At 38.8% G+C, this 25,806-nt stretch overlaps 1 protein-coding gene across 2 annotated transcripts in view; it reads right to left on the minus strand.

The window, feature by feature from the left end:
* Mcm9 (minichromosome maintenance 9 homologous recombination repair factor) overlaps window positions 1-25,806 on the minus strand; it is an 80,397-nt gene that overhangs the window by 15,732 nt on the left and 38,859 nt on the right. For both annotated transcript variants that reach the window (XR_012907476.1, XM_075945872.1), the window contains exon 8: window positions 17,817-17,991. Coding sequence is in view for 1 of the 2 variants with exons in the window: in XM_075945872.1 (XP_075801987.1) it covers window positions 17,817-17,991 (175 nt within the window). In the remaining variant the exon portion in view is untranslated. The remainder of the gene's footprint in view (window positions 1-17,816; window positions 17,992-25,806) is intronic.

Below are 25,806 nucleotides of genomic sequence, written 5' to 3' on the forward strand. Positions count from 1 at the left end.
GAAAACCAAGTTCTAGTGAACTGGAATGGGTATCTTTAAGAGAATTGTTCCATAAAGACTTCTTATGCTCCTACGATGAGCAGGACCCTCTATGTTAAGCACTAAGATCTGTGAAAAATGAAACCAAGTCTGGATACAACACTTAAGTAGTTTGTACTCTACTAGCTATAATCTAATTCAAGGCGGCATCCAGGAAGTTCTTTACTGTTAAAGACACAGGGGAAATAAGGCAGCATGTATTTTCCTATCTAGATGGAAAAGATAACCACAGAAATGAGATGAAGCAGCTTTTGAACTAGACTCTTCAAATCATCAGGGCATTATTACTTTGAAGAATATATGTAGTGTGGAAGGTAGAAGAAGAGGATGATATTGGGAAATGATTGAAGCAAAAACTTCTTATGTATTTGCTTATTTTGTTTTGATTTTTTATCTATCTATCTATCTATCTATCTATCTATCTATCTATCTATCATCTATCTATCATCCATCTATCCATAAATCTGTATTAGGGTTATCTAGAGGAACAGAACTGATAGAATGAATATACGTGAGGTTTATTAAAGTGGCTTATAGGCTGTGGTCCTGCTAGTTAAACAATGGCTGTCTACCAATGGAAAGTCCAAAAATCCAAGAATGGTTAAATCCACAAGGTACGATGTCTCAGCTGCTCTGAGACACCAGCATCCCAAAGGAGTAGGTTCTAATGTCAGTGAATTGAGAGTGAGGGCAAACAGGCAAAGAGCAAAGAGCTTCCTTCTTCCACGTCCTTCATATAGGCGGCTACTAGAAGGCGAGACCCAGAATAACCTCAAAAAATACAGATTAGAAGTTGGTCTTCCCACTTTAAATGATATAATTAAGAAAAACCCCACTTGGGTTTTAATTAATTCCAGATGTAGTGAAGTTGACCCCAGGAATTACCCACCTCTTCCTGCCACCACTTTGAACTTACTATATAACCCATGCCAGCTTCAAACTCAAGCTCAGAATCTTCCAGCTTTAGATTCTGTAGTGCTAGGACTATAGATAGGAACCACCATGCCCGGTTTGTTTTGATTATTCTAGACAGGAAAGGGGAAAAAGAACTCAGGAAGAAGTCTGGGATCAGTCTGACATGGAGTTTTGAGGAGCAATTTTGAAAGGACTCGCTGGGTGGATTAGAAAGGAAGGGGCAACACAGAGGCGCATGGACGCTGGCACAATCAATGGCTGAGCAGAAGGGATACAACGACCTAAGCAACCAGTGATGACAGGAATGGATGTAGATTAATTGAGATATCACCTTAAAGCTAATGAAGTCTCAAAAATGCACTATATTTACTAACAGAAAAGTATACTATTTTTATCTGTGTGTGCTTTGCACTTGGTAATCATTTGTAGAGTGGGATACCTGCCTCTTAGAAGTCACAGTCCTGTGGCAGCAAATATGAGCTACACTTGTTCATCTCCATCCTATTTCCAGACATCTCTAGCAACTTCTTCTTTCCCTGAGGCTGAAAACATTTAAAAATCTTTACTTGTGGCAAACAGCACAGAAAGTCACTAATGAATAAGACAGACAAATCATTTTTACCAAAATCTTGGCCCCACTTTTAAAACTTAGTTGAAGAGAAAACAAATGGATGGTACAGCTTTTACAATTGATGTGCCAAACTGGCAGATGCTTAGGGCTTGAAATCAGTCTCATCACTTAGGTATAACAGTATTTGATAACCCCCAAACCACAGTGGCCATCCTTGGTGAGGCTACTTGCACTCATCATAACCAAGGGAGGTTTCTATAAGAATGGCAATGAAACAAAACAAAACTGCATCTGTGGTAACTGAAACAGATTCTCTCTGAGCCACAAACGTCCGTCCGGCATTTATGGTGAGCAGAGTTCTCGCCTCCAGTTAGCTAAGAGCAGAACTGCTGAGGGGTGAGCAGGCTGTGCTCAGCACCTGCCGGTTAGGGGCAGATGTTGGTATTGGCGCAGGCCTGAGGAGGCTGTTGGAGAGACTTCCTCTGTAGACACCTGGAGAGTTTGAAAGTGTTCTATGACAGGAGAAAGACAAGGAACACATAGTAACAAAAAGAAGTAACGTTTTTTCCTGAGGTAACTGGGGTAAACTTGGAAAGGTTAAGTTTACAGAAGAAGCTAAGGAATACCTGGCTGTGAGGCAAGGGACCAAAAGCAAAAGAACGGGTGAGAGAGGAGACATGAGGTATGAGATAGGGCAGACAGATTCCCTAGCACGGAAGGGTGGGTGTGGTGCCAGATGGTCTCTGGACACTCGTGAGGGGGAAGGCAGTTGCAGACTTGTAATACTACATTTCTTAAAACGGAGTAGGGGTTTGGAAAACTAGTAACAGCGCACACATACTCAGGTCTTAAGTACTGGTGCCAGCAATGGTTTGCTGGATGACCACTGAATGGGTGAATTCACAAATTAGGTAAAGGAGCTCAGTTTTAAAATCATATAGATTTAAAGAAGGTAGAAGAATTCTATCTTCTTCCTTGATAGAAGGAATAATATATCATATATATCAAACAACTTAAGTGTCTATGCACTATTTCTAATCATCACAAAACTCTACCGAGTGCCAAGATCAATGTTCTTTTGTTTCTGGACTGTGTTCTTGGAAGCCAACCCACTTTAGACATTGATGGAGGAAGGTCATTGGTTAATTAATAAAGAAACTGCTTGGCCTGATAGGTTAAAACATAGGTGGGTGGAGTAAACAGAACAGAATGCTAGGAGGAAGAGGAAGTGAGCTCAGACGCCATAGCTCTGCTCTCTGAGGCAGATGCAATGAAGCTCCGACCCAGGATGGACGTAGGCTAGAATCTTCCTGGTAAGTGCACCTGGTGGTGCTACACACATTAATAGAAATGGGCCAAGCAGTGTTTATATGAATACAGTTTGTGCGTTGTTATTTTGGGGCATAAGCTAGCCAGGCGGCTGGGAGCTGGGTGGCAGGAACAGAGCCTGCAGCTCCATTCAACAAGACATGCCACTGCTGTGATCTTGATCTGCCTGACACGTTCAGGTACCTAATTATCTGTCTTATTTTCTGCACTACATTTGATCTCCCTCAAGGGATTATTTACTTTATCATCCTTATATTCTCTGGCGATGCTCAATAAAAAGATATTATTGAAAAAGTAAAAATAAAGCTTCATTTGGTTTAGTATTTATGAAACTCAATTTATTTTATATGCATAGCTTCAACGATCTTGAATCATAATGCTGATATACACATTTTTCTACAATAGTTTTAAGGACGGAAAATACTGTAGATTCTGAAAAAGCTACTTTTCCACTTATTTCATCCACACGTTTAAAATTTCCTACACACACAGTAATACATTTTCTATAAATCATAAACGTGTCATATATGTTATTTTCACAGATCCTCAAGAAGTCAAGAAAATACTTCCTTCTAGACTTCTCCCCATGTGTACTCATGACCTTTATAACTAACATATGTCACTCCTTCCAAATTAGCGCCAGCCCATGGAGTGCTTACAGTATCCTCACCAAATCTTGTTTTCTTTCCACTGGCAATGAAGTAAGACTGTATTTCCATCTCCTTTCACAGCTGAGAATGGCTGTAACACCAAGTCTGCTAAAATACCAATGCAACAAACATAAAGCAGGTACCACTCCCAGCTGTCCTAGTCTCTAACAGCCTTCCTGCAATCCTCCAAAATTTTCCTTTGTTAACTGGGAAGACAAAGCCCTGGAGTCAGTCAATGGAAAGGAGCCTGTGCCTGAGGGGCTGTGTGACACAGAGCCCTCCTCCTTTAACCTGCACTAGATAGTAACACAAACAAAATACACTTTTCTTGGTAGGAGACTTTCCTCTTTCACCTGAAAGAGATGACCATAGGAAAGAACTGACCAGGTTTTAAGGAGAAATGAATGACAATAAAGACAGCTTAGAAAATTTGAGGTTTAGAAAAATTATGCTAAACCCCAGGACGATGGCAAGACTGAAAAGTTTTTGAACAACAGAGATCCAGCAAACTGCCTGGACGGTTTCTCTTTGGTTACCATCATAATTTATAGTTTTGTAAACTCTAGGCTTCCTTAGTATTTTTATAAAGAGATTAGACTATGAAATTTACTTAAATGGCATTAAGATAGATACAGTTAAGATCCAGCAAACTGCCTGGACGGTATAAAGAGATTAGACTATGAAATTCACTTAAATGGCATTAAGATAGACACAGGTAAGCAGCTGATGCCACCTCATTTCTCTTGCAGTCAGACACAACTACTGAGGGACAGAAAAAGCCCAAGTGTACACAGAAGAAAGGATAGATAGGCAACCTTAAGGAGCTCCAACACATGCTTCAAAATGGATGGATTGGAGGGTATCATGGTAAGTACAATGGTAGGACTATTTATAGGAAGTATCAAAAGTAGACAAGCTCATAGACACCGGATATAGAATTTAGCAGGATGCAAAACGGAATCAATGAATTCTGGTTTCAGTCCGTAAGACAGAGTTGAAAAATGACTGCATAACATCGTGACTGTATTTAACAATGAATCATATCCGTAAGACAAGTCAGTAGGTTTTGTTTTGCATTTTACACCCTCCCAACACAGGAATGGGAAGAATGGAGTCGCATATTAATTTCCTAATATCAGGCAGGATGTCAATGGATGGAGCCCTTGGGAGGTTTCAGGTTAAGATGACATTATGAGGGCAGGGCCCTCACAATGGGATTAGTGTTTGACATAAGCAACAGATAACCCTATGGTGTGTTAACTACTGTTTGCTGAAGAAGTTAGTCCACTCTGACTAATCATAAGGAGTAAAATCCTTTCTAGTATGTTCCAAACCTTTTTATCAGGGCAAACACAACAATAAAAGCATCACTCCAAAAAACCAGTTTGAGACGCAACCTTCACATAAAGGTTTCTAGGCTGTCTCAGATTCCTGTATTAAAAGAACCTCAGTTAAAAAACACAGCTGCTAAGCACAAAGCAGGATTCCCTCCAAAAATCCCATAAAGCTATACAAAATAACACATTGATGGTATTATGACACACACAGGCAAAATGTTCCAGTGCTACGAACTGTGCTACATGCTAAACTCAGTTAATTGAGAATCTGAAGCAGGAGGGGCCCTTGTGCTCAAGAGTTTGAGGTTAGTATGGGTAATGTGGCCAAAGAGTGCTGCCTTACCCAAAGGTTCTAGGTTTAAGCAACATGAGCAAGGAATGAATTATTGGTCTTCCTCAAAATCTATTAAGAAGTTTCTCTTTGGTTACCATCATAATTTATAGTTTTGTAAACTCTAGGCTTCATTAGTATTTTTATCTTTGTTTACATTCTGGTTTTATTAAGTCATATTGTAAAAAACACCTTGGTTCCTTCCTAATTTTGTAACAATTCCCAATTACAATGGGAAAGGTATGGGCTATGATATGTCTGTGTAGGTTATATGTCCATCATGTGAAATAAGCATAATGTAATGTTTAACCTGAATGCAAAAGGCAAATAAGCATAGAAAAATAGAACAATAAGTCTCTTATTTTTGAAAAGAATTATTACCCCTTTGATGTGGGATTCTCCTCTGTATGCTGCGAATATGTCTTGTTACCATTGGTTAGTGAATAAAGCTGCTTTGGTCTACAGCAGGGCAGAACAGAGTAAGGCAGGAATTCCAAGCAGATAGAAGAGGAAAGAAGGCGGAGTCAGAGGGATGCCAGATAGGTGCCTAGGAGACAGATGCAACCTGGAACCTTGCCAGTAAACCATGAGCCTCGTGATAATACACAGAATAATAAAAATGGGTTAATTTAAGATGTAATGGCTAGCTAGAAATATGCTTAAGCTACTGGCCCAACAGTACTGTAATTAGTACAGTTTCTGTGTGGTTACTTGGATATGAGAGTCCAGGAAATAAACGAACAGCCTCCGCCTATACCCCTTAGTATGTTAATTAAAGTGACATGTTAAGAAAAAAAAAACCCTCAGAGAAATCTCCTGTAATCTTGTAGACAGGATCTAGTCTAAGTGAGTGGTCTACACTAATGTCATTAAGGGAGATCATAATTCAGATCAAAATGCTTTTCGAATCAACAACTTAAAGTCACTTGGGATATGAGAAAGGGAGAAATAAAACAAACACAAGAGTTTTAGAAAATGATGCTGTAAGAAAGGTATTGACTGTCTTAAGGGGAAATCTATAATGGTTCCAGAGACAAGGGTTAGAATACATAAGTGATGGTTATAGCAGAAAGACTCCTACCCTACGGGATCACACTTGAAAGTGCTTGAACCAAGGAATGAAGACAAGGCAAAGGTTTTCCTAAGAATAAAATTCAAAGTAGTCTGTATCTCTAATTTTTAGTAGAATTCGTGATTATGTATTCCTTTTCACCCTTAATCTTATTGGCTGCTAATTAATATTGTGTCATGCCGTACATCTCTAGAAATTTGTCCTAAAGAGTTTTGCATTTACTTGACATTTTGGAACAAGAAGGCTAGCAGGGTTCTAGTTTGAAACTGAAATTTATGCCCTGGCAATGCTGATGCATGCATGGGTAGGCCGTATATGGTGGTTCTGTTGAACTTGTCCACACTGGGTTTCATGGTCTAAGTTGACGAGGAAGACTGACCAGGTCTCTTCCTACAGGTTCTAGTTAGATGTGATTAATTTAAGATTCTAAAAGCTGTCAACCAAAACTATTAGATGAGCTACTGTTGGAACAAAGCTAACTTTCTCCTAAACAGTTCAGTGATGCGAGCGAGTATCACAAGAAATGAACACGTTAGTTACAGTGGAACTTGAGGAGTGTATCCAATGGCTCTCACTATGAAGTAGATGACAGAGAAACACTAGTGACTGGGCCGCACTTTGCTGCTAATGTGCTACTGTCACAATGACAGACATAGATAGTATAATCACAATTTAGAAGGACCCATAATCTTTGGAGAAGTTGTAGAACCTACTGTAGAACTGAACTGAGAATCTAGATGGTACTAGCTATACATAACCGTGTCCTTAGAGCCCTTGAAGTCCCATGGAGAAGAATTAATCGGGCCATTTTGTCTGCACACCTCAGCTACTATTTTCCAGATCTTGCCTCCTGACCCATTCTTGGTATGATCTTTTGTCCCCAATACACTTCTGGACCGGCCCCATGCTGGACCACTCACCAAGCACATAACACCAGTCTCTTTTGTGTTAACTGCTTTGGAGGAAGAGCCACCCAGGCCAGAGACTGCCAGTAGACCCAAGAGATGCCAACTCATAAACTGCTTAGGGGCCCTGGGGCTGTTTTGACATAAAACCTTTTACTAAGTTGACAGTATCTAACTGTATCTCTCCTGAAGGTATCCAAAGTGGTTCCAGGAAGGAAAGCTCAACTACAAAGGATAATGAGAAAGCAAACTGGGGATGAATAAACTTTTGGGGCTACAGTGACAATACAGCTGCTATTTTATATTTGCTTCAACAAAATCCCACCCCGAATCATGGTACACATGGCAGCTCACTATTAGAGAAGTCCAGTAATATGCGTTCATAGGTTTCCTCCCAACTGGACACAACTAGAATCATTTGAGAAGAAGAAGCCTCAGTTTAAAACATGCTCTACCAGACTGGCCTACTGGCATTTGATGTGGGAGGGTCCAGCCCAGTGAGTGGTAGCGCTGCTGGGCAGGGGGTCCTAGGGTGTATAGGAAAGCAGCCTGAGCAAGCCCTGCAGAACAAGTTAGTAAATAGCACTCCTCCATTGCCTCTGCTTCAGTTCCTGCCTTGCCTCTCCTTTATGCTGGCTGGACGACAACTGTAAGCTGAAATGACCCTTTTCTCCCCAACTTGTGTTAGTTCATGGTGTTTATCACAAATATAAAAACCCAGCTAAGACATATGTCTAAATAGCAAACTGTGGAGCTGGAACCTCAATATTGCCAGGCTAGCTCTCGACTCTCCTCCATTATTATAGTAACCCTGAATATGTCCACTGTGTTTTCATGAGGGGCTTTGGGGGATGGCTTCTGAACTTGCTCTGTCTAGAATACATTATGTTCTACATCTTGTTATATATGTAAAACTACACTTTATAAATATATTCTACAGGAAACCAGCCAAAAGTTGAATACGTTACAGTTTAATCTGTAGGCTAGCCCACAATTTATTATGCTTCAAAGGTGGTACATTAAAGGTTTACTTCTGCTGGGCGGTGGTGGTACACGCCTTTAATCCCAGCACTCAGGAGGCAGAGGCAGGCAGATCTCTATGAGTTTGAGGCCAGCCTGGTCTACAGAGTGAACTCCAGGACAGGCGACAAGGCTACAGAGAAACCCTGTCTTGAAAAATGAAAATATATATATAAAAAAAAACAAAAAAACATACATTTTTCTTCTCTAAATTTGAAGACATCCACAATCCTACAATAAATCTATCCAACATCCAGGCAGCTGTAGGCACTGGGCAGTCTTTTCTGTACTATTTGTACTTTAAATTTCCTAGCCTTTGATATTAAAGTTTACACAGCAGTCTTTGAGAACCTAAAAGTTTATATTTTAAAAAAATCTTATTTCTTTAATAATTTCATATATATACATAATGTATTCATCAAATTCACCTCATAACTTCTTCTTACCCCTCACACTTCCTCCAAACTACTTCTTTCCAACAAGTTGTTCAACTTTCATATCTTTTTAAATTTACTTTTATTTTTTATGAGTCACCAAGTTTAATTAAGACTGTGTGCATGGGTGTGGGGCTAGAATAAGTCTAAGACTATGTCTATATTTGAGCTCTTCTGTAACTGGAGGTTTCTCTCCCACCTGCCAGTTCCAGAACAAACACTCAGAGGCTTAATATCAATTACAAACTGTTTGGCCTATTAGCTCAGGCCTATTATTACCTAGTTCTTACATTAACCCATATCTTAAATTAACCCCTTTCTATTATTCTATATTTTATTATAAGGCTCATGGTTTGTTACTTCACATCTTGCCTCTCTGGCAGCTGCTGGTGCCTCTCAGATTCTGCCTTCTTTATTCCTGTCTTTCTGCTTGGATTTCCTACCTGGCTATTGTGCCAGACTATTCTACCTGGTTATTGGCCAAATCAGCTTCAAACCAATGGTAATAAGACATATTCAGACCACACAGAAGGGCATTCTGTATCATTCTTCAAAGTAATTATACAATTATTTCTAATTACTTTATAACTATAGCTCAGAAAAGGCCTGGATGATATGTTAAAATATTTAGCAAAAGTTGATGATATAACAAACAACAAAAACAATAATTACAAAAAATAAAGTATTGGATTTTTATGTTCCCATGAAATAATAGCAACATTTTATAACAAAGCTTGAACATTATTCTCCAGACACATTATAGATAATCAAGGAAAACAAATCCATGCAACAAACTCCCTAAAACTAAAACTAAGAGAGAATATTATGAACTTCAATGTACATACCAACACACCTTTAATCCCAGTATTCAGGAGGCAGAAGCAGGCAGATTTCTCATTTTGAGGCCAGCATGGTCTACAGAATGAGTTCTAGGATAGCCAGGGCTACACAGAGAAAGCCTGTCTTGAAAAACTAGAAAAAGAAAAGAAGAAAAAGTCAATGGAAACCAGCTAACCTAACTCTCGGCCCACACTGGAGTAGAAACCCCAGGAGTGGTGAAGTGAAAGGAGAGATGATGTGTTCTACACGATGGTGGAGAACACAGCACAGGGAAGAACCTAGCTGGAGGCAATGGTTTCCCAGGGAGAAATTCTTTTTTTTTAATTTTTTTTTTTAGTTGTTGAAAAAAATATTTCCGCCTCCTCCCCATTTCCCATTTCCCTCCCCTTCCTCCCACACATTGCCCCCTCCCCCACTATCCTCCCCCTCCCCCTCCACTCCATTCCCCCTCCCTCTTGAGAATGAAGAGCAGTCCAGATTCCCTGCCCTGCCGGAAGTCCAAGGTCCTCCCACTTCTATCCAGGTCCAGGAGGGTGAGCATCCAAACAGGCTAGGCTCCCACAAAGCCAGTTCATGTATTAGGATCGAAACCTAGTGCCCTTGTCCTTGGCTTCTCATCAGCCTTCATTGTCCGCCATGTTCAGAAAGTTCGGTTTCATCCCATGCTTATTCAGTCCCAGTCCTGCTGGCCTTGGTGAGCTCCCAATAGATCAGTTCCACTGTCACAGTTGGTGGGTGCACCCCTCTTGGTCCTGACTTCCTTGCTCATGTTCTCCCTCCTTCTGCTCCTCATTTGGATCATAAGAGCTCAGTCTGGTGCTCCTAATTGGGTCTGGGTCTCTGTCTCTATCTCGATCCATCGCCAGATGAAGGTTCATATCCAGGTGGATGACTATATGTTTGTCTTTGGGTTCACCTTCTTTTTAGCTTTTCTAGGATCACAAATTATAGGCTCAATGTCCTTTATTTATGGCTAGAAACCAATTATGAGTGAGTACATCCCATGTTCATCTTTTTGGGTCCCAGGGAGAAATTCTTAAGGGTTATGTCTTTTCCTGAGCCCCTTCTCAAGTCCCTCTCTGCCTCTTGAGTACCATGAGGTTACCAGCTCGGCTCTTCCATGCCTTTTGCCTGGTTGTTCTGTCCCACCACAGGCCCAGAAACAGTGGTGCCAGATGATCTGGACGGAAATGGTTGAAGCCTCTAAACAAAGTAAGTTCTTAAATTTTCTCAGCAATTGACACCCTGCCTATATAAACTCTAATAACATATAACCTTAAGAGAATCAATTTTAAGTACAAAAAGTACTTCAAAGAAAGCCTGAATATCATTTTTCTTTATTTCTTAATATAATGATGCTGATGCAACTGCTATGAAGTTATTCTGGAGACTCAACTGACTGCAGAAATACAGAGAATACTATAAACACCTTCACATACACCCTTAAAACAATGAGTCATTACGTATTCTCCCATCTAGAACAAAAGCATATAAGTTAGCTGTCAATGTAGTGCCTAATAGTGCAAAGGGCACATAGCATAAATTATCTATATATTTAAAGATGGTTGAGATGCTAAATTTTATGCTGTGTGTATGTAGATATAGTTAGTAATAAAATAGTATACTTCAGTAGCGATAGCTTCTATCTACTGACTTTAAGGCAGGCACTGAGCCAGAAAGTGGACATCTGCATACTTCAAGAAGAACTTGGTGTCAGAAGAAGCTACAACAACATGGTTTAGGTTGTTCCTGCCTAAACATGGCAGGAACATGGAGGCCACAACAGACATGCTAACACGGAAAGGGAAAAGCTCAGGAGGCCTCAGTCCTCAACAAAGAACTATCAGCAACTAAGGAATGCTGAGAGCAGGAGATAAGTTCTTCTCTAGGGACTAGCACAGCAATTAGTTATATAATATCAAATAATCACCCCTGAAAACATATACATAGAAATAGCATTGAGTAAGCAGATGGTATTTATGTATTTTAGTGTGCGTGTATAATGACAATTAATGAAAAACAAGGACATGAATTTGGAAGAGGAGTGTGTGTGTGTGTGGACATGAGTGGGTTTGCAGAGAAAAAGGGAAGATGGAAATGGCATAATTATATTAATCACAAAATATTAAAAAAAAACAACAACAGCCTATGGTAGTGGTGCACATCTTTAATCCCAGCACTTGGGAGGCAGAGGCAGGCGGATCTCTGAGTTCTTGAGGTTAACCTGGTTGATGGAGTGAGTTCTAGGAGAGCCAGGGCTACACAGAGAAACCCTATCTTGAAAAAAACAAAATCTCACTCATGAACATTGATGCAAAAACACTAAATAAAATACTAGCAAATCGAATCCAAGAACACATCAGAACCATCATCCACTATAACCAAGTCAGCTTCATCCCACAGATGCAGGGATGGTTCAAAGTATGAAAATCTGTAAACATAATCCACCATATAAACAAGCTGAAAAATAAAAACCACATGATCATCTCATTAGATGCCAAAAAAGCATTTGACAAAATACAACATCCCTTCATGATAAAGGTCTTGGAGAGAGCAGGGATACAAGGATCATACCTAAACATAATTAAGGCAATATACAACAAGCCAACAGCCAACATCAAACTAAATGAAGAGAAACTCCTAGCAATTCCACTGAAATCAGGAACAAGACAAGGTTGCCCACTCTCTCCATACCTATTCAATATAGTTCTTGAGGTCCTAGCTAGAGCAATAAGACATCAAAGGGAGATCAAGGGGATACAAATTGGAAAAGAAGAAGTCAAACTCTCACTGTTTGCTGATGATATGATAGTTTACATAAGTGATCCCAAAAATTCTACCAAGGAACTTCTACAACTCACAAACACTTCCAGCAATATAGCAGGATATAAGATTAACTCAAAAAAATCAGTAGCCCTCCTGTGATAAAAGAGCTGGGGAAGAAATCAGAGAATCAACACCCTCAACAATAGCCACAAATAGCATAAAATATCTCAGAGTAACTCTAACCAAACAAGTGGAAGACTTGTATCAGAAGAACTTTAAATCTTTGAAGAAAGAAATTGAAGAAGACACCAAAAAGTGGAAAGACCTCCCATGCTATTGGGTAGGCAGAATTAATATAGTAAAAATGGCAATTTTACTGAAAGCAATCTACGGATTCAACGCAATGTCCATTAAAATCCCAGAAAAATTCTTCAAAGACCTCAAAAGAACTTCATTTGGAAAAGCAAAAAACCCAGGATAGCCAAAACAATCCTGGGCAATAAAAGAACTTCTGGAGGTATCACAATTAAACTCTACTACAGAGCTACAGTACTGAAAACAGCCTGGGTACTGGCATAAAAACAGAAAGGAGGACCAATGGAACTGAACAGAAGACCTGGATATCAATCCACACATCTTTGAATACCTGATATTTGATAAAAAGCAAAAAATATCAAATATAAAATAAAGCATATTTAACAAGTGGTGCTGGCATAACTGGATATCAACATGTAGAAGGATGAAAATAGACTCATATCTATCACCGTGCATAAAACTCAAGTCCAAATGGATCAAAGACCTGAACATAAAGCCAGCCACACTGAAACGTATAGAAGAGAAAGTGGGAAGAACTTGAATGCATTGGCACAGGAGACCACTTCCGAAATATAACCCCAGCCGCACAGACACTGAGAGAAACAATTAATAAATGGGACCTCCTGAAACTAAAAAGCTTCTGTAAAGCAAAGGACATAGTCAACACGACAAAACAACAGCCTACAGAATGAAAAAAGATCTTCACTAACCCAACATCAGACAGAAGTCTGATCTCCAAAATATACAAAGAACTCAAGAAATTGGACACCGAAAGAACACATAATCCATTAAAATGGAGTACAGACCTAAACAGAGTACTCCCAACAGAGGAATCTAAAATGGCTGAAAGACACTTAAGGAAATGTTTAACATCAGAGAAATGCAAATCAAAACAACCCTGAGATTCCATCTTACACCTGTAAGAATGGCCAAGATCAAAAACACTGATGATAATTTATGCTGGAGAGGTTGTGGGGAAAAGGGAACATTTCTGCATTGCTGGTGGGAATGCAAGCTGGTACAACCCTTTTGGATGTCAGTGTGGCAATTTCTCAGAAAATTAGGAAAAAACCTTCCTCAAGACCCAGTAATACCACTTTTGGGTATATTTCCAAAGGATGCTCAATTGTGCCACAAAAACATGTGCTCAACTATGTTCATAGCAGCTTTGTTTGTCATAGCCAGAACCTGGAAACAACCTAAATGCCCCTCCATTGAAGAATGGATAGGAAAAATGTGGTACATTTACACAATGGTGTACTACACAGCAGAAAAAAATAACGACATCTTGAATTTTGCAGGAAAATGGATGGAACTAGAAAACATTATTTTGAGTGAGGTAACCCAGACACAGAAAGACAATTATCACATGTACTCACTCATAGGTGGTTTTTAAACATAAAGCAAAGAAATCCAGCCTACAAACCACAATCCCAGAGAACTTAGACAACAATATGGACACTAAGAGAGACTTACATAGATATAATCTACATGGGAAATAGAAAGTATAAAAAGGCAAGATCTCCTGAGTAAATTGGGAGCATGGGGACCTTGGGGGAGGGGAGAGGCAGGGAGGGGAGTAGATTAAAATGTAGAGCTCAATAAATATCAATAAAAAAGAAAGCCCTCTCAAAAGAAAAGCATAAAAAAGAGTAAAAAACAAAACAAAACCAAGCAAACAAAAAGAATGTAAAAACAAAAACAACAACAACAAAAGAAGATCTTGAAAGGATTACAAAGACTGAAGATCTTGGAAGGAAGGGCAGTGGCATTCATTTACAGAGACTAAAAGGTCCAAAACCTATTAGGTTGCCACCGATGCCAGCTGTCTTTGAGACAGGAACTTTTATTCTCTACAATGATCATTTTGACTTTTCCATAGTATAGCTTGCCTGAGGATCAGACTGCAATGCTACACCACTAGTTAGTCACAGAGGCCAGGCAGTGGTGTCACACACCTTTAATCCTAGGACTCTAGAACAGAGGTAGACAGAGGGCTGTGAGTTCAAGGCCACCCTCGGCTATGCGAGATTAAATCTGTCTAAAAGAGAAACAGAGTTTATACAAAGGTGATCCCAGCATTTAATCCCAGCAATGGGGAGGTGGAGACAGGGGTGATATGGCTGGGCAGAGAGAGGAATACAAGGAGACAAGAGCTCATTGCAGTCTGAGGATTCAGTCTGAGATGCAGTCTGAAGATTCATAGAGATAGGATCGCACCTTTGGTCTGAGCATTGGTAGAGGTAAGAACTCTCTAGTGGCTGGCTGTTCTGCTTCTCTTATCTTCCAGCATTAACCCCTATATCTGACTCCAAGTTTTTATAATTAAGAACAATTAGAATTTGTGCCACATTGCATGTCAACACATGAATCCTTCTATCCAAGAAAATAGACTGGAAAAGTTACTAAATTCAGAGAATATAGTAATTTCAGCTTTGTTATCATAATGAAATTACAATTACCTTCACTAAATCTATAATGAAAAAGAATCCTTTTCAATATAGAGTAATCTAATGTACAAAACTGATATAATTGCATACTATGCAATGTTAGAAACTTAATCTTTAAAATAAATGCTAACACTAAAATAGTATAAAGTCTTTATGAATCTAGGAATAGTTATGTCGGACAGAATGCCAAAAATATCAACACAAGAAGAGTGAATAAAACCCAATTTCACTGTAATAAGTAGAGAACATGATCCTTGAATTATCACTCTTTGAATGTGTAAATTACAATATTTAATTTTTTAAATGATTATTTTATGCATATGAGTGTTTGCCTGCATGTTTCTCTTTGTACCACCTGCGTGTCTGATACCTTAGAGGCCTGATAGAAAAGGGCTTTGGATACCTCGGGACTGGAGTTACAAACAGTTATGAGCCACCACATGGGTGCTATGAATCAAAACTGGGTTATCTGGAAGAGCAACCAATGCTCTTAACCACCGAGCCACCTCTCCAATCCCTACAATACTTTTTAAATGAAATAAATATCCTAAATGGCTTTGCAAAGTAAAGATTCTTAAAAAATTTAAAAAGAACAGAAGGTAAAATACCACAATTATGTGGTGAGTACATCCATTCAAGGAAGTATTAACACTGGATAGAAGGTCGAGACGAAGCAGAAGCACATGGGAAGTTTACTTTAAAACAAAATACAAATGTTTTGTGTAATGCCCATCATCATGTGTTGAGGGCATGACGATCCACACAGGAAGCCCCAGTGAACAATTCATTAAATGTTCAAGCTTCTGCTTAGACGAACAGTATAATTAATGCACATTATGTATCTACTATATGGTTTACAGAAGAAACAATGAAAAGCTGCCTAGAAGTAGCAACAACAGTTTCTACTACTCTAAGGTGAGTCCCTTTCTTCTCCTCAGACAAGGAAATCCAATTTGAAAATTATTCTTCAAGGTATTTCCTTTGGGAGACGTTATTTCATTTACAATAGAGCAACCGTGGGTTAGTCTCCCAGTGTCCCAGATACCGCTACTTCCTTCAAGCTCTTCTTACGTGGTTTATTCTATGTAGGTTTACTAACAAAGCCCAAAGAGAAGCTGTGAACTATGTTCACACATTGACACCAGCTAAGAAGAGGAAGAAAAACCTCAGCAGCAATCTGACAGAGTGATTTGGGGGCAAATGCTTGAGCTCCCTTGTTTTTAGGAATAAGAATTACTGTGGTATAATTTACACAACACTAAAATGCCATCCCTTTAAGGTGTCTTTCTGTAGTCATTTGTCTTCCCTAACCTACAGCAAACACTGACTGGATCTCTCCACAGTTTGCCTTTTCTAGAATTTTATGTACAGATGGGCTCATGTCCCCATAAGCTGCTATAAACCATGTTTGTACAGGTCCTTTTTTGCATATGGATATCAAAGTGTTCTAGCATATTATTTCATTTACATAAGTTTCTTTTAAAATGAGTTTTAAGTTAGTATATAAAGTCATGGGCTCCATTATTTTCAAACATGTATCAATTACACTTTGCTCTAAATGTCTCCTTCCTCACTGCCCTGCCATGCCCCTCCTGCTGGTCCATCCTCCCTCTAAAGAGTCCTTTCCGCTCTCATGTCACACGTTTTCCATTGCCCTCCTTTTACTCCTTCCTGCTCTGGTAAGATTTCTTCCTCCCTTTCCACATAACTGAAAACATGTGGGGTTTGACTTTGAGTCTAGCTTAGTCTGCTTAACACATGATTTACAGGTCTATTCATTTTCCTAATTCATTCTTTGTTATGGCTAAATAAACTTCCATTTTGCATATACAGCACATTTTCTTCATTCATTCATTGTTGACTTCCACTTCCAAAGACTGTGAGTGGGGCGGCAATAAATACTGTATGTGACTTTTTAAAGTACATACCCAAGAAAGGTACAGCTGGGTCATATGCTTCTCCATATTTATCCTTTTCACACTTGTTTTGGTAAGCCTAGCTTCTGTGCCTTTCTTTCTTTGTAAAATTTAAAATCAGCTTATTAACTTATATAAAGATAAACTCCTAGTTAGAATTCTGACTGGGACAGCCTGGAGCCTACAGACTGGTTGGGAGAATTTACATCCTAAGAACATTGCCTGTCTCCCCGGTCTTTTACATCTTTACAGTTTTCAGGTATCATCTTAGAAGATATTTCACTAGATTTATCTCTATTATACTCCATGAATCTTTCAAAATCTAATAATCAATATGCCCTGAGTACATACACAATTTTTATTAAAAGAAGTAGAGTCCTGTGTTGAAAGAGAGGTGCTGAGTCAGTTCATGTGGTGGTTTGTACAGGACTGCTCCATGAGCCAGTTTAGTAGACTGTTTAGGAAGGATTAGGAGGTGTGGCCTTGATTGAGGACATGTGTCACTGGGGAAGGCTCTGAGGTTTCAAAAGGCCACCTCCAGGTCCAGTCTTGCTCTCTTTCTGCCTGCTGCCTGAGGAACAGGATGTAAGCTCATAGCTACTGTGCCTGCGCCATGCCTGTCTGCCTTGCACCACACTTCCCACCACGACAGACTCTGGAAGGATAAGCAAGCCCTTGGTTAAATGCTGCATTGGTCTATACTTAGAAAGTCTACTTCTATACTTTATTTTTAACCTTACTTTTTCTCAATAATTCACTTTTTATTTCCATATTCACTTCTATATTCTAATAAGAAAAACCTTGTAATCAGAGAGTGATAACTGATAACCATAACCCCTGAGTATACCAAAAGATTCCCATTTTCCTTGATTTTATACTGAATAGTCTCTCTACTTCCATAGACTTTAAAGAACAGAAATGCTTACCCAGCCTTAGCGACGCTTATGGTTTGCTGTTCCATTGCTTCATGGATACTGGTTCTGTCATGCTCTTTGAGGCTATTAAATTCGTCAATACAGCAAAGGCCAGCATCTGCAAGCACCAAGGCCCCAGCCTCCAAATTCCATTCTCCTGAGTCTTTTACAGCTGTCACTGTGAGACCTGAGGAAACAAGGAAGCTATGTTAACTTTTATTTTCAAAAGTGTCTCTCATAACTACGAAAGGGAAAGGACAGTCAAGGCTTTCATCTGCACTCAAAACGGACAGCACCGGGATGCCAAGCCAGGTGTAGATGCCAGAAGACCTCACAAGGGCTGTGTTCTGCAAATAATCCAGTCTGGTAGCCAGTACTCTGTGGAAACTAGAAGTCTCTAAAATCTTCTCGATGTACTTATGAGTGCCCTGACTACGCAACTATGATCTTTAGGGGGTACCCATTGATGTCCTTATGAGTGCCCTGACTACGCAACTATGATCTTTAGGGGGTACCCATTGATGTCCTTATGAGTGTCCTGACTATGCAACTCTGATCTTTAGAGGGTACCCAACGGTACTCATGCTCTTAAAGACGTGGATCAGTGACAGCAGTTGTTAATACCGATGGAAATGGTAAGCATGTTTCCGGTCACAATACTGGGGAAGTAACAGGTCCTTCTATGCATTGCTGGATTCTGACTCATCCTTTATTGTCTCATTAGGTAATAAAGGAAAGTGGTTTAAAATGACTTTGGAACCAGCTAAACTTGATTTGAATCCTATGTCACTCTGGCTACTAGATTCACACACACACACACACACACACACACACACACACACACACACACACGTCCTCAGTTTGTTTATCTGTAAAAGAGGACAACAACAGAAAACAGTTTAGATATGTAAGGGAATACAGGGGAAGTTATTTAAAGGGAATATGACACAACTCAACTTCAAATGGATCAAAGAGCTCAACATAAAAACCTAATAGAAGAGAAAATGGGGAAGAGCCTTGAGCTCACTGGCACAAGAGAAGACATTCTCAACAGAGCAACAATAGCACAGACACTAAGAAAAAAAATCAATAAATAAGACCACAAGAAATCGAAAAGCTTCTGTAAGGCAAAGAACACTGTCATTTGGATAAAGTAATAACGTAGAGAATGGGAAAAGATTTTTTAGCAACTCCATATCCAATAGAGGACTAATATCCAAAATATATAAAGAACTCAAGAAACTAGACAGTTAAAAATGGGGTGCAGATCTAAACAGAATTCTCAAAGCTACAGAGAAACCCTGCCTCAAAACTCACCCCCAAAAGTATATATGATCATGTGCACCATAGGGTAAGTTCAACTGATCTACCTTCCTACCTACCTCATCTATAGATATAGATGAATGATTATAATTCTGTATAACCATGTGCACCACAGGGGAGTTCAATAGATCTACCCTCCTACCTGCCTATCTATATATAAATAGAGATGAACAATCATAATTCTTAGACATACACAATTCTCAGGAATTTTCTAGAATTAAAACTGAAAACAATTAAAAATTCTATCAAACAGAAGAATAAATAAATTGTAGTATACTATGGTAACATTTAAGGCAGTCACTAAAAAGAAACCTTAAAAGTCAGTTAAGAAGGCAGTAATGAAAAAAATAGAAGAATGAAGGCGACATTAGGTAGAAAACAAAGAGGAAATGCCATAAATATATCCTACCTTATCAGTGATCATACTAAGTATCAACTGTTTAAATACATACCAATGAAAAGTCTGAGGTTGGTAGATCCTATATACGAGACATATTTTAGACTTAAAAGCATGAATAAGTTAAAAGAGAAAGGGCAGAAAATATTTCATTTAAATAGTACCCTACCCGAATGAGGGTTGGAACTGTCATGTTAATACTAGACAGTATTTGAGCGCGGTCTTACAAATGTCATTTTGAGAACATCATTTACAAAGAAGAAAATAATCACACTAGAGTCCCCATTTCTTAGCATTTAGAGTAGGAACTGGGATTTATCAAAGAAAGCATACAAAGGTATTTTATGCAATGCAGAAGTAACTAAAATCCTTCCCAATCTTGTGACTCTTAGGAGCACAGGAGGTCTCCTTAGGTGTTCCTTGAAATCTGAGGCAAACAGTTAACACGTAAGATGCATATTTATTTTTTAAAAACATTATTAATTTGTTGAATTCCAGATATGCAAAGAAAGCAATTTCCATTTTTAGAGACAAAGGGGAATGGGCTGTTTTTAATGCTGAGAACACTGTATAAATAATAAGTATTTAGCAGACTAAGTGCTTATATGGATGGCGCTACTTTTACACTTTGAAAATTTAATGCTAGAACAGGAAGGCAGAAGACAACAATGAGCAAAGGGAGAACTCCAACTCATCCTGTGTTTGTTTGTTTTTAAAGGACTCTTGTATTTACCAGCCAGCAAGCTAATATCAAAGCATGTGTTTAAATGTATAATGCTTAAATATTGTGCTGGCCAAGGATTAATCTTATGGTGTAATAATGGTTATTATATTCTCTATCTCCTTTGTGGTACTTCAACCCTGCTTTCTTTGTGAAATTGGTTCCTAAGGACATTTCCTTCCCCTTTGGCTCCTCCCACATAGCACCTTTAATCAATATATACTATGTAGTCTTTTATAAAATATATAAAAGGCAGTGAAAGGAAGCCTACACTTGAAAAATTTGTCTGAATTGAGGTTGTTCAATGAAGTATTTGGCAATTTCAACAAATTAACAAATGATAACAAGGCCACTCATCTTCCTCTTGTTTCCAGCCTAAGGTAACAGTGGGTAAAATTTATTGTACAGAGAACCAGTGACACACTTTAGAGAAAACCTCTTAAAAATATGAAAAGGGGCACTAGCAGAAGAAGCTTCTGGTAAACCAGCTATGACGGCTGAGTGAACAACTGAGCAGTGAAGATTAGAACTGTCACAGCAGGGGTCTCACTCCTGCAATGAGAGCTCGACTGCTCCACAGTAAAGCATGCATGCCTAATGGAAACGATTTCTCAGTTATGGGCATACAATAATGAGAAACATCTATGCAAAAATGCCTAAAACTTTGAGGATCACACACACATACACACACACACATTTTAAATCAAATGGAAGCTCTGAGCTGGTGAATGTGTTCCAAATAGTACTACTACTCAAACCTCAATTCTTAAGAGATATCTTAAGAGATATATCTCACCAGAAAGAATAAACATAAGTTGGCTTCATCCAGAAATTGCAGGGATGGTTCAACAGGAGTACATAGATAAATGCAATCTACCACATAAAGAGACAAACCACATGATCATTAGATACAAAAAAGGCCTTTGACAAAATCCAGTATCCCTTCATGATAAAAGTGCTGGAGAAACTAGAGATACAAGGGACATTCCTCAATATAATAAAGATGATTTACAGAAAGCCCATAGCCAACGTTATCCTAAACAAAGAGAAATTCAAAGCATTTCTGCTAAAATCAGGAAGAACAAGGATGCCCACTTTTTCCACACTTGTTCAATATAGTCAGTACTTGAAGTCTTAACTGGTGCAGTAAGATCCCTGAAGGAGGTCAAAGGAATTCAAATAGGAAAGGAAGAAGGCAAAGCACCCTTGTGTACAGGTGATATGACCCTAAAAACCCCACAAGGAAGCTTTTATAGCTGACAAATACCTTCAGCAAAGTAGCAAGAAAACAGTAGTTTTCTTATATATGAATGACAAATTGACTGAGGGAAAAATCGAGACAAAGAAAAACTTGTGATAACTCTAACTCTAAAGGCTGGTATGATTAAAAAAAAAAAAACCAAAAAAAACCCCAAAACTTCAAGACACTGAAAAAAGAAATTGAAGAAGATATCAGAAGAAGGAACAATCTCCCTACAGACTTAATGCAATCCTCATGAAAGCTTCAACACATTCTTCATAGAAACTGAAAACACAATACTCAACTTAATATGAAAACATAAAAAAACAAATGTAACAAAACAATCATGAATAAGAACTGCTGGGGGTATCACCATCCTGCTGTGGGACAATGGTGGTCATCTTGTCAATTATATTTTAAATAAATGCTGATTGGCCAGTAGCCAAGGCAGGACAATAAGACAGGAAGTAGAGGCGGGTCAATGAAAACGGGAAAATTCTGGGAAGCAGGAAGTTTCTTCTATAGTCTTGGCCCAGCCACAGAAGAAGCAAGATGTGACTGCCCTGCCAAATGAATAAGGTACTGAGCCACATGGCTAACATAGACAAGAATAATGGGGTGATATAAGTTATAAGACTTAATAAGAAACCTGAGATAATGGGCCAATGAATTTATGATTAATGTAGACCTCTGTGTGATTTCTTTGGGACTTAACAACTGCGGGAACCAGGCAGGACAGAAAACTCAGTCAACACCACCTCAGATCTCCTGTTGTATAACAGAACTATTTTACTAAAAACAGCACAATATTGGCATTAAAATAGGCACATTGATCAATGAATTGAATTGAATCAATTGAAGAACCAGATAATTCCACACCTGATTTTTGACAAAGAGTGAAAAAGATACATTGCAGCAAAGACAGTATCTTCTTCAACAAATGGTGCTCATCAAACTGGATAGCTGCATGTAGAATAAGATAAATAGATCCGTGTCTATCACTTGCACAAAATCCAAGTCCGAACGAATCAAGGACTTCAACATAATACCAGTTACCATGAATACAACAGGAAGCGGTGAGTAGGCCTGAACTCATTGGCACAAGAAATTACTTTCTTTTTTTTTTAATTTTTATTTATTTTTTCTATTTTGAATAAATGATTTGCCTGAATGATTATCTGCATGCCTTATGTGTGCAGATGACTTTCTTTACAGATCATCAAAAGCACAGGCACCAATATCAACAATTACTATGTGGCACCTTATGAAAGAAAACAGTTTCTGCAGAGCAAATGATACCATTCTCCAAGCAAAGCAGCAGCCTACAGAATGTGAAAAAAGAATCCCAATTATAGAGGGTGAGTATACATAGAACATATAAAGAAGCAAAAATCCTGAGCATCAAGAAAACAAGTCAATAAAAATTTGGGTAGAGAACTAAATAGTTTTCTCAAAAGATGAAACACAAATGGCTAAAAAACACTTTGAAAAATGTTAGACAATCTTAGCCATCAGGAAAATACAAATCAAAACTTTGAGATTTCATCTTATACCAGTCAGAGTGGCCAAAATCAATAATAAAACAAATGATAGCACATCCTGACAAAGATGTGGGAGAGGGGAATGCTAACTCATTGCTGATGGAAGTGCAACTGCCACAGCCTCTACGGAAATCAGGGTGGTAGTTCCTCAGGAAGCTGGGAATAGATCTACCTGAAGATTTAGCTACACTGCTATTGGCCACATACCTAAAGGACTCTACATCCTATGACAGAGACACTTGTTCATAATAGCTACAGATTGGAAATTGCCTAGATCTCCACCAACGTATGAAAGGACAATGAAAATGTGCATTTACATAATTGAATATTATTCAGCTGTTAAGAAAAATGAAATTATAATATATGCACATAAAATGAGATTATAATAAATGCAACACAGGGAGTAATAGATATCTGTCTGTTTGTCTGTCTATCTACCTACCTACCTATCCATATGCATCTTTAAATAGATAGATAGATAGATAGATAGATAGATAGATAGATAGATAGATATTACTTGATATAGATAGAGATTACTAGATAGGCTTGGCCAGCTTGGAATTCTATGTAGATCTGGTTGGCATTGCACTCATTGCCTGCCTTGGTCTTCTGTGCTGGGTGGGATTAACGCTGCATACCACCATGCTCAGTGGTGTTTGCTTCTTGAGACAACATATTGCTATGCAGCCCAGGATGCACTTGAAGTAGCCATCCTTCTGCCTCAGATTTCTGATTGCTGGGATTATAGGTATAAACTATCATATCAGGGCCAAAATAGCTTCTTGAGATGATGAAAATACTCGATAGTTATGGTGATGCTTACATAACACAATCCTGAATATCTTTTAAAAGTGATTAAGTTAGATACCTTAAATGAGGGAATATATTATGAGTTATATCTCAATTAAGCTATATTTTTAAAAAATACTGTGTAATCATACCAAAGGGTACTTGGGCAACATCTACCAATTAATAACTCATTACCTCATTTGTGAAACCTGCTGTACCCTTTCTAGTCTTTGCCTCTAAAAGGCCATGCATAAGAGGTCCCCAGCCTTGCAAAGCCTACTTGCTTAGTCTCTGCCAAATGTAACTCCATTTAATGTCATTTGTCTCTATAGCAACCAACTAGAAAAAGCTGCTTTGTTTAGCAGTGACTCTGTACAGCAGTGGGCTAGCCTAGAGACGTTTTAAGGCTCTGAGTCCTCCATTCATCACCCCTCCCCCATCCACCAGTGTCAGGTAAAGAGGAAAACCTGTGAGGAGTGAGATAGGCAAAGAAATAAAAACTGAAGATACGCTGCAAGGTAGACTAAGTTCAAGGGTTAGAAAGATCCAATTTAAAAGAGGGTGAGGAAGGAATGATTAAGAAATTAGAAACAGAATATTTTTTTTAGAAAATTCCATTAATATACTGGCTAAAGCAATGTAATAACAATAAAACAAATTTCAACACTCACACAATACTACTGCTTTGGAAAGTGGAGGGCTCTCATTTATGGCTATCTAATGGGCGTTTCACAGTAGCTCACTACAAATAGGTATCAGACACAAAGCAGGCATCTTTAACAAATTTTTAGCAGAGTGGTGGACAGCCATGAATAGCAAACAGTAAAACTTTTGTTAATACTATGGAGCAGACAATGCGAAAAGGCACACTGTATGTAAAACTTGGGAAACGTAGGAAATTTAAAAGGCTGGTGAGCTGGCTCATGGGGCAAAAGGCTGGCCATGCAAGCCCATCCACCTGAAACTGACCCCGAAACCCAGGCTGGAAGGGGAGAACCCACTCTGGTTGTCCTCCCATACATGGGCCATTTTGGTGTTCTCTCTCTCTCTCTCTCTCTCTCTCTCTCTCTTAAAGAGAAGATAATTACCTTTAAGCCAAACCAAAGAAAACACAGGGGATAGGGTTTCCTAAGTTTGCATCAATTCTAAAACATGTAAGGACGCAGGGTAAGCTTCGTGGTTCTATCCTCTCCCCACTTTCAGAGCTGTCTCTTCAAAACAGGCTGCCCATCTGAATGCCCTCCATGGGGAGAGTCTCTCAGTTTTCTCTTGGCTGGATCACGCCCCATCGCCGGCACCTGCCTTAGCCATCCACATTCACAGAATTTTATTCTTCAGGGATTCGTTAATGAAGTCATTAACACCATTCTCATCAGCTTATGGGATTTTTCTTTTCCAGGAAGTTTTATGCCTCTCTATTTTTCGATACATAAAGAACACTTTCAATTTTTACCTGCAGTGGTGAAGACAGAGAGGTAACTATGACAGCAGTTTACATAGTTCGTTTCTAAGTACCAGCCAGCCCTTAACTGCTACCCTGGAGGGCAATACCATGTCCTCCTAGCCATTCTAGGGTACTGGATTGTTCAAAAGGTAGCTACTTAATGTAGAGAAAATTTCTTCTGTTCATTTTACTGTCACTAGTTAAAGTGGAACCTAAATCTTTCTCTTTTAATCATAACTTTCTGATCATATGAGCTACCTTTGCTACTAGATTATAAGATCTTGATATGCATTATTTTTGACTATGTTAGCATTTCACACTGAAATTTAACGTAATAAATGTTCTTTGTATATATACAATAAGTGAAAATTATTGAGATTTCAGTTAGAAATATCTGAAAACCCCAGCAAATCTGCACATTCTACAGTTTTCAGGGAAATAATGTTTAAAACAGTCACTAACTTTTACTACTCTGCTACTGTAAGAAAGGGGAGCCTTTATGCTAGTGAAGAGCACAATTCCACACACTTGGCCTGGGATCTAACTT

The sequence above is a fragment of the Microtus pennsylvanicus genome, chromosome 1, assembly GCF_037038515.1.
Source record: "Microtus pennsylvanicus isolate mMicPen1 chromosome 1, mMicPen1.hap1, whole genome shotgun sequence".
In the NCBI taxonomy this organism is placed as follows: domain Eukaryota; kingdom Metazoa; phylum Chordata; class Mammalia; order Rodentia; family Cricetidae; genus Microtus; species Microtus pennsylvanicus.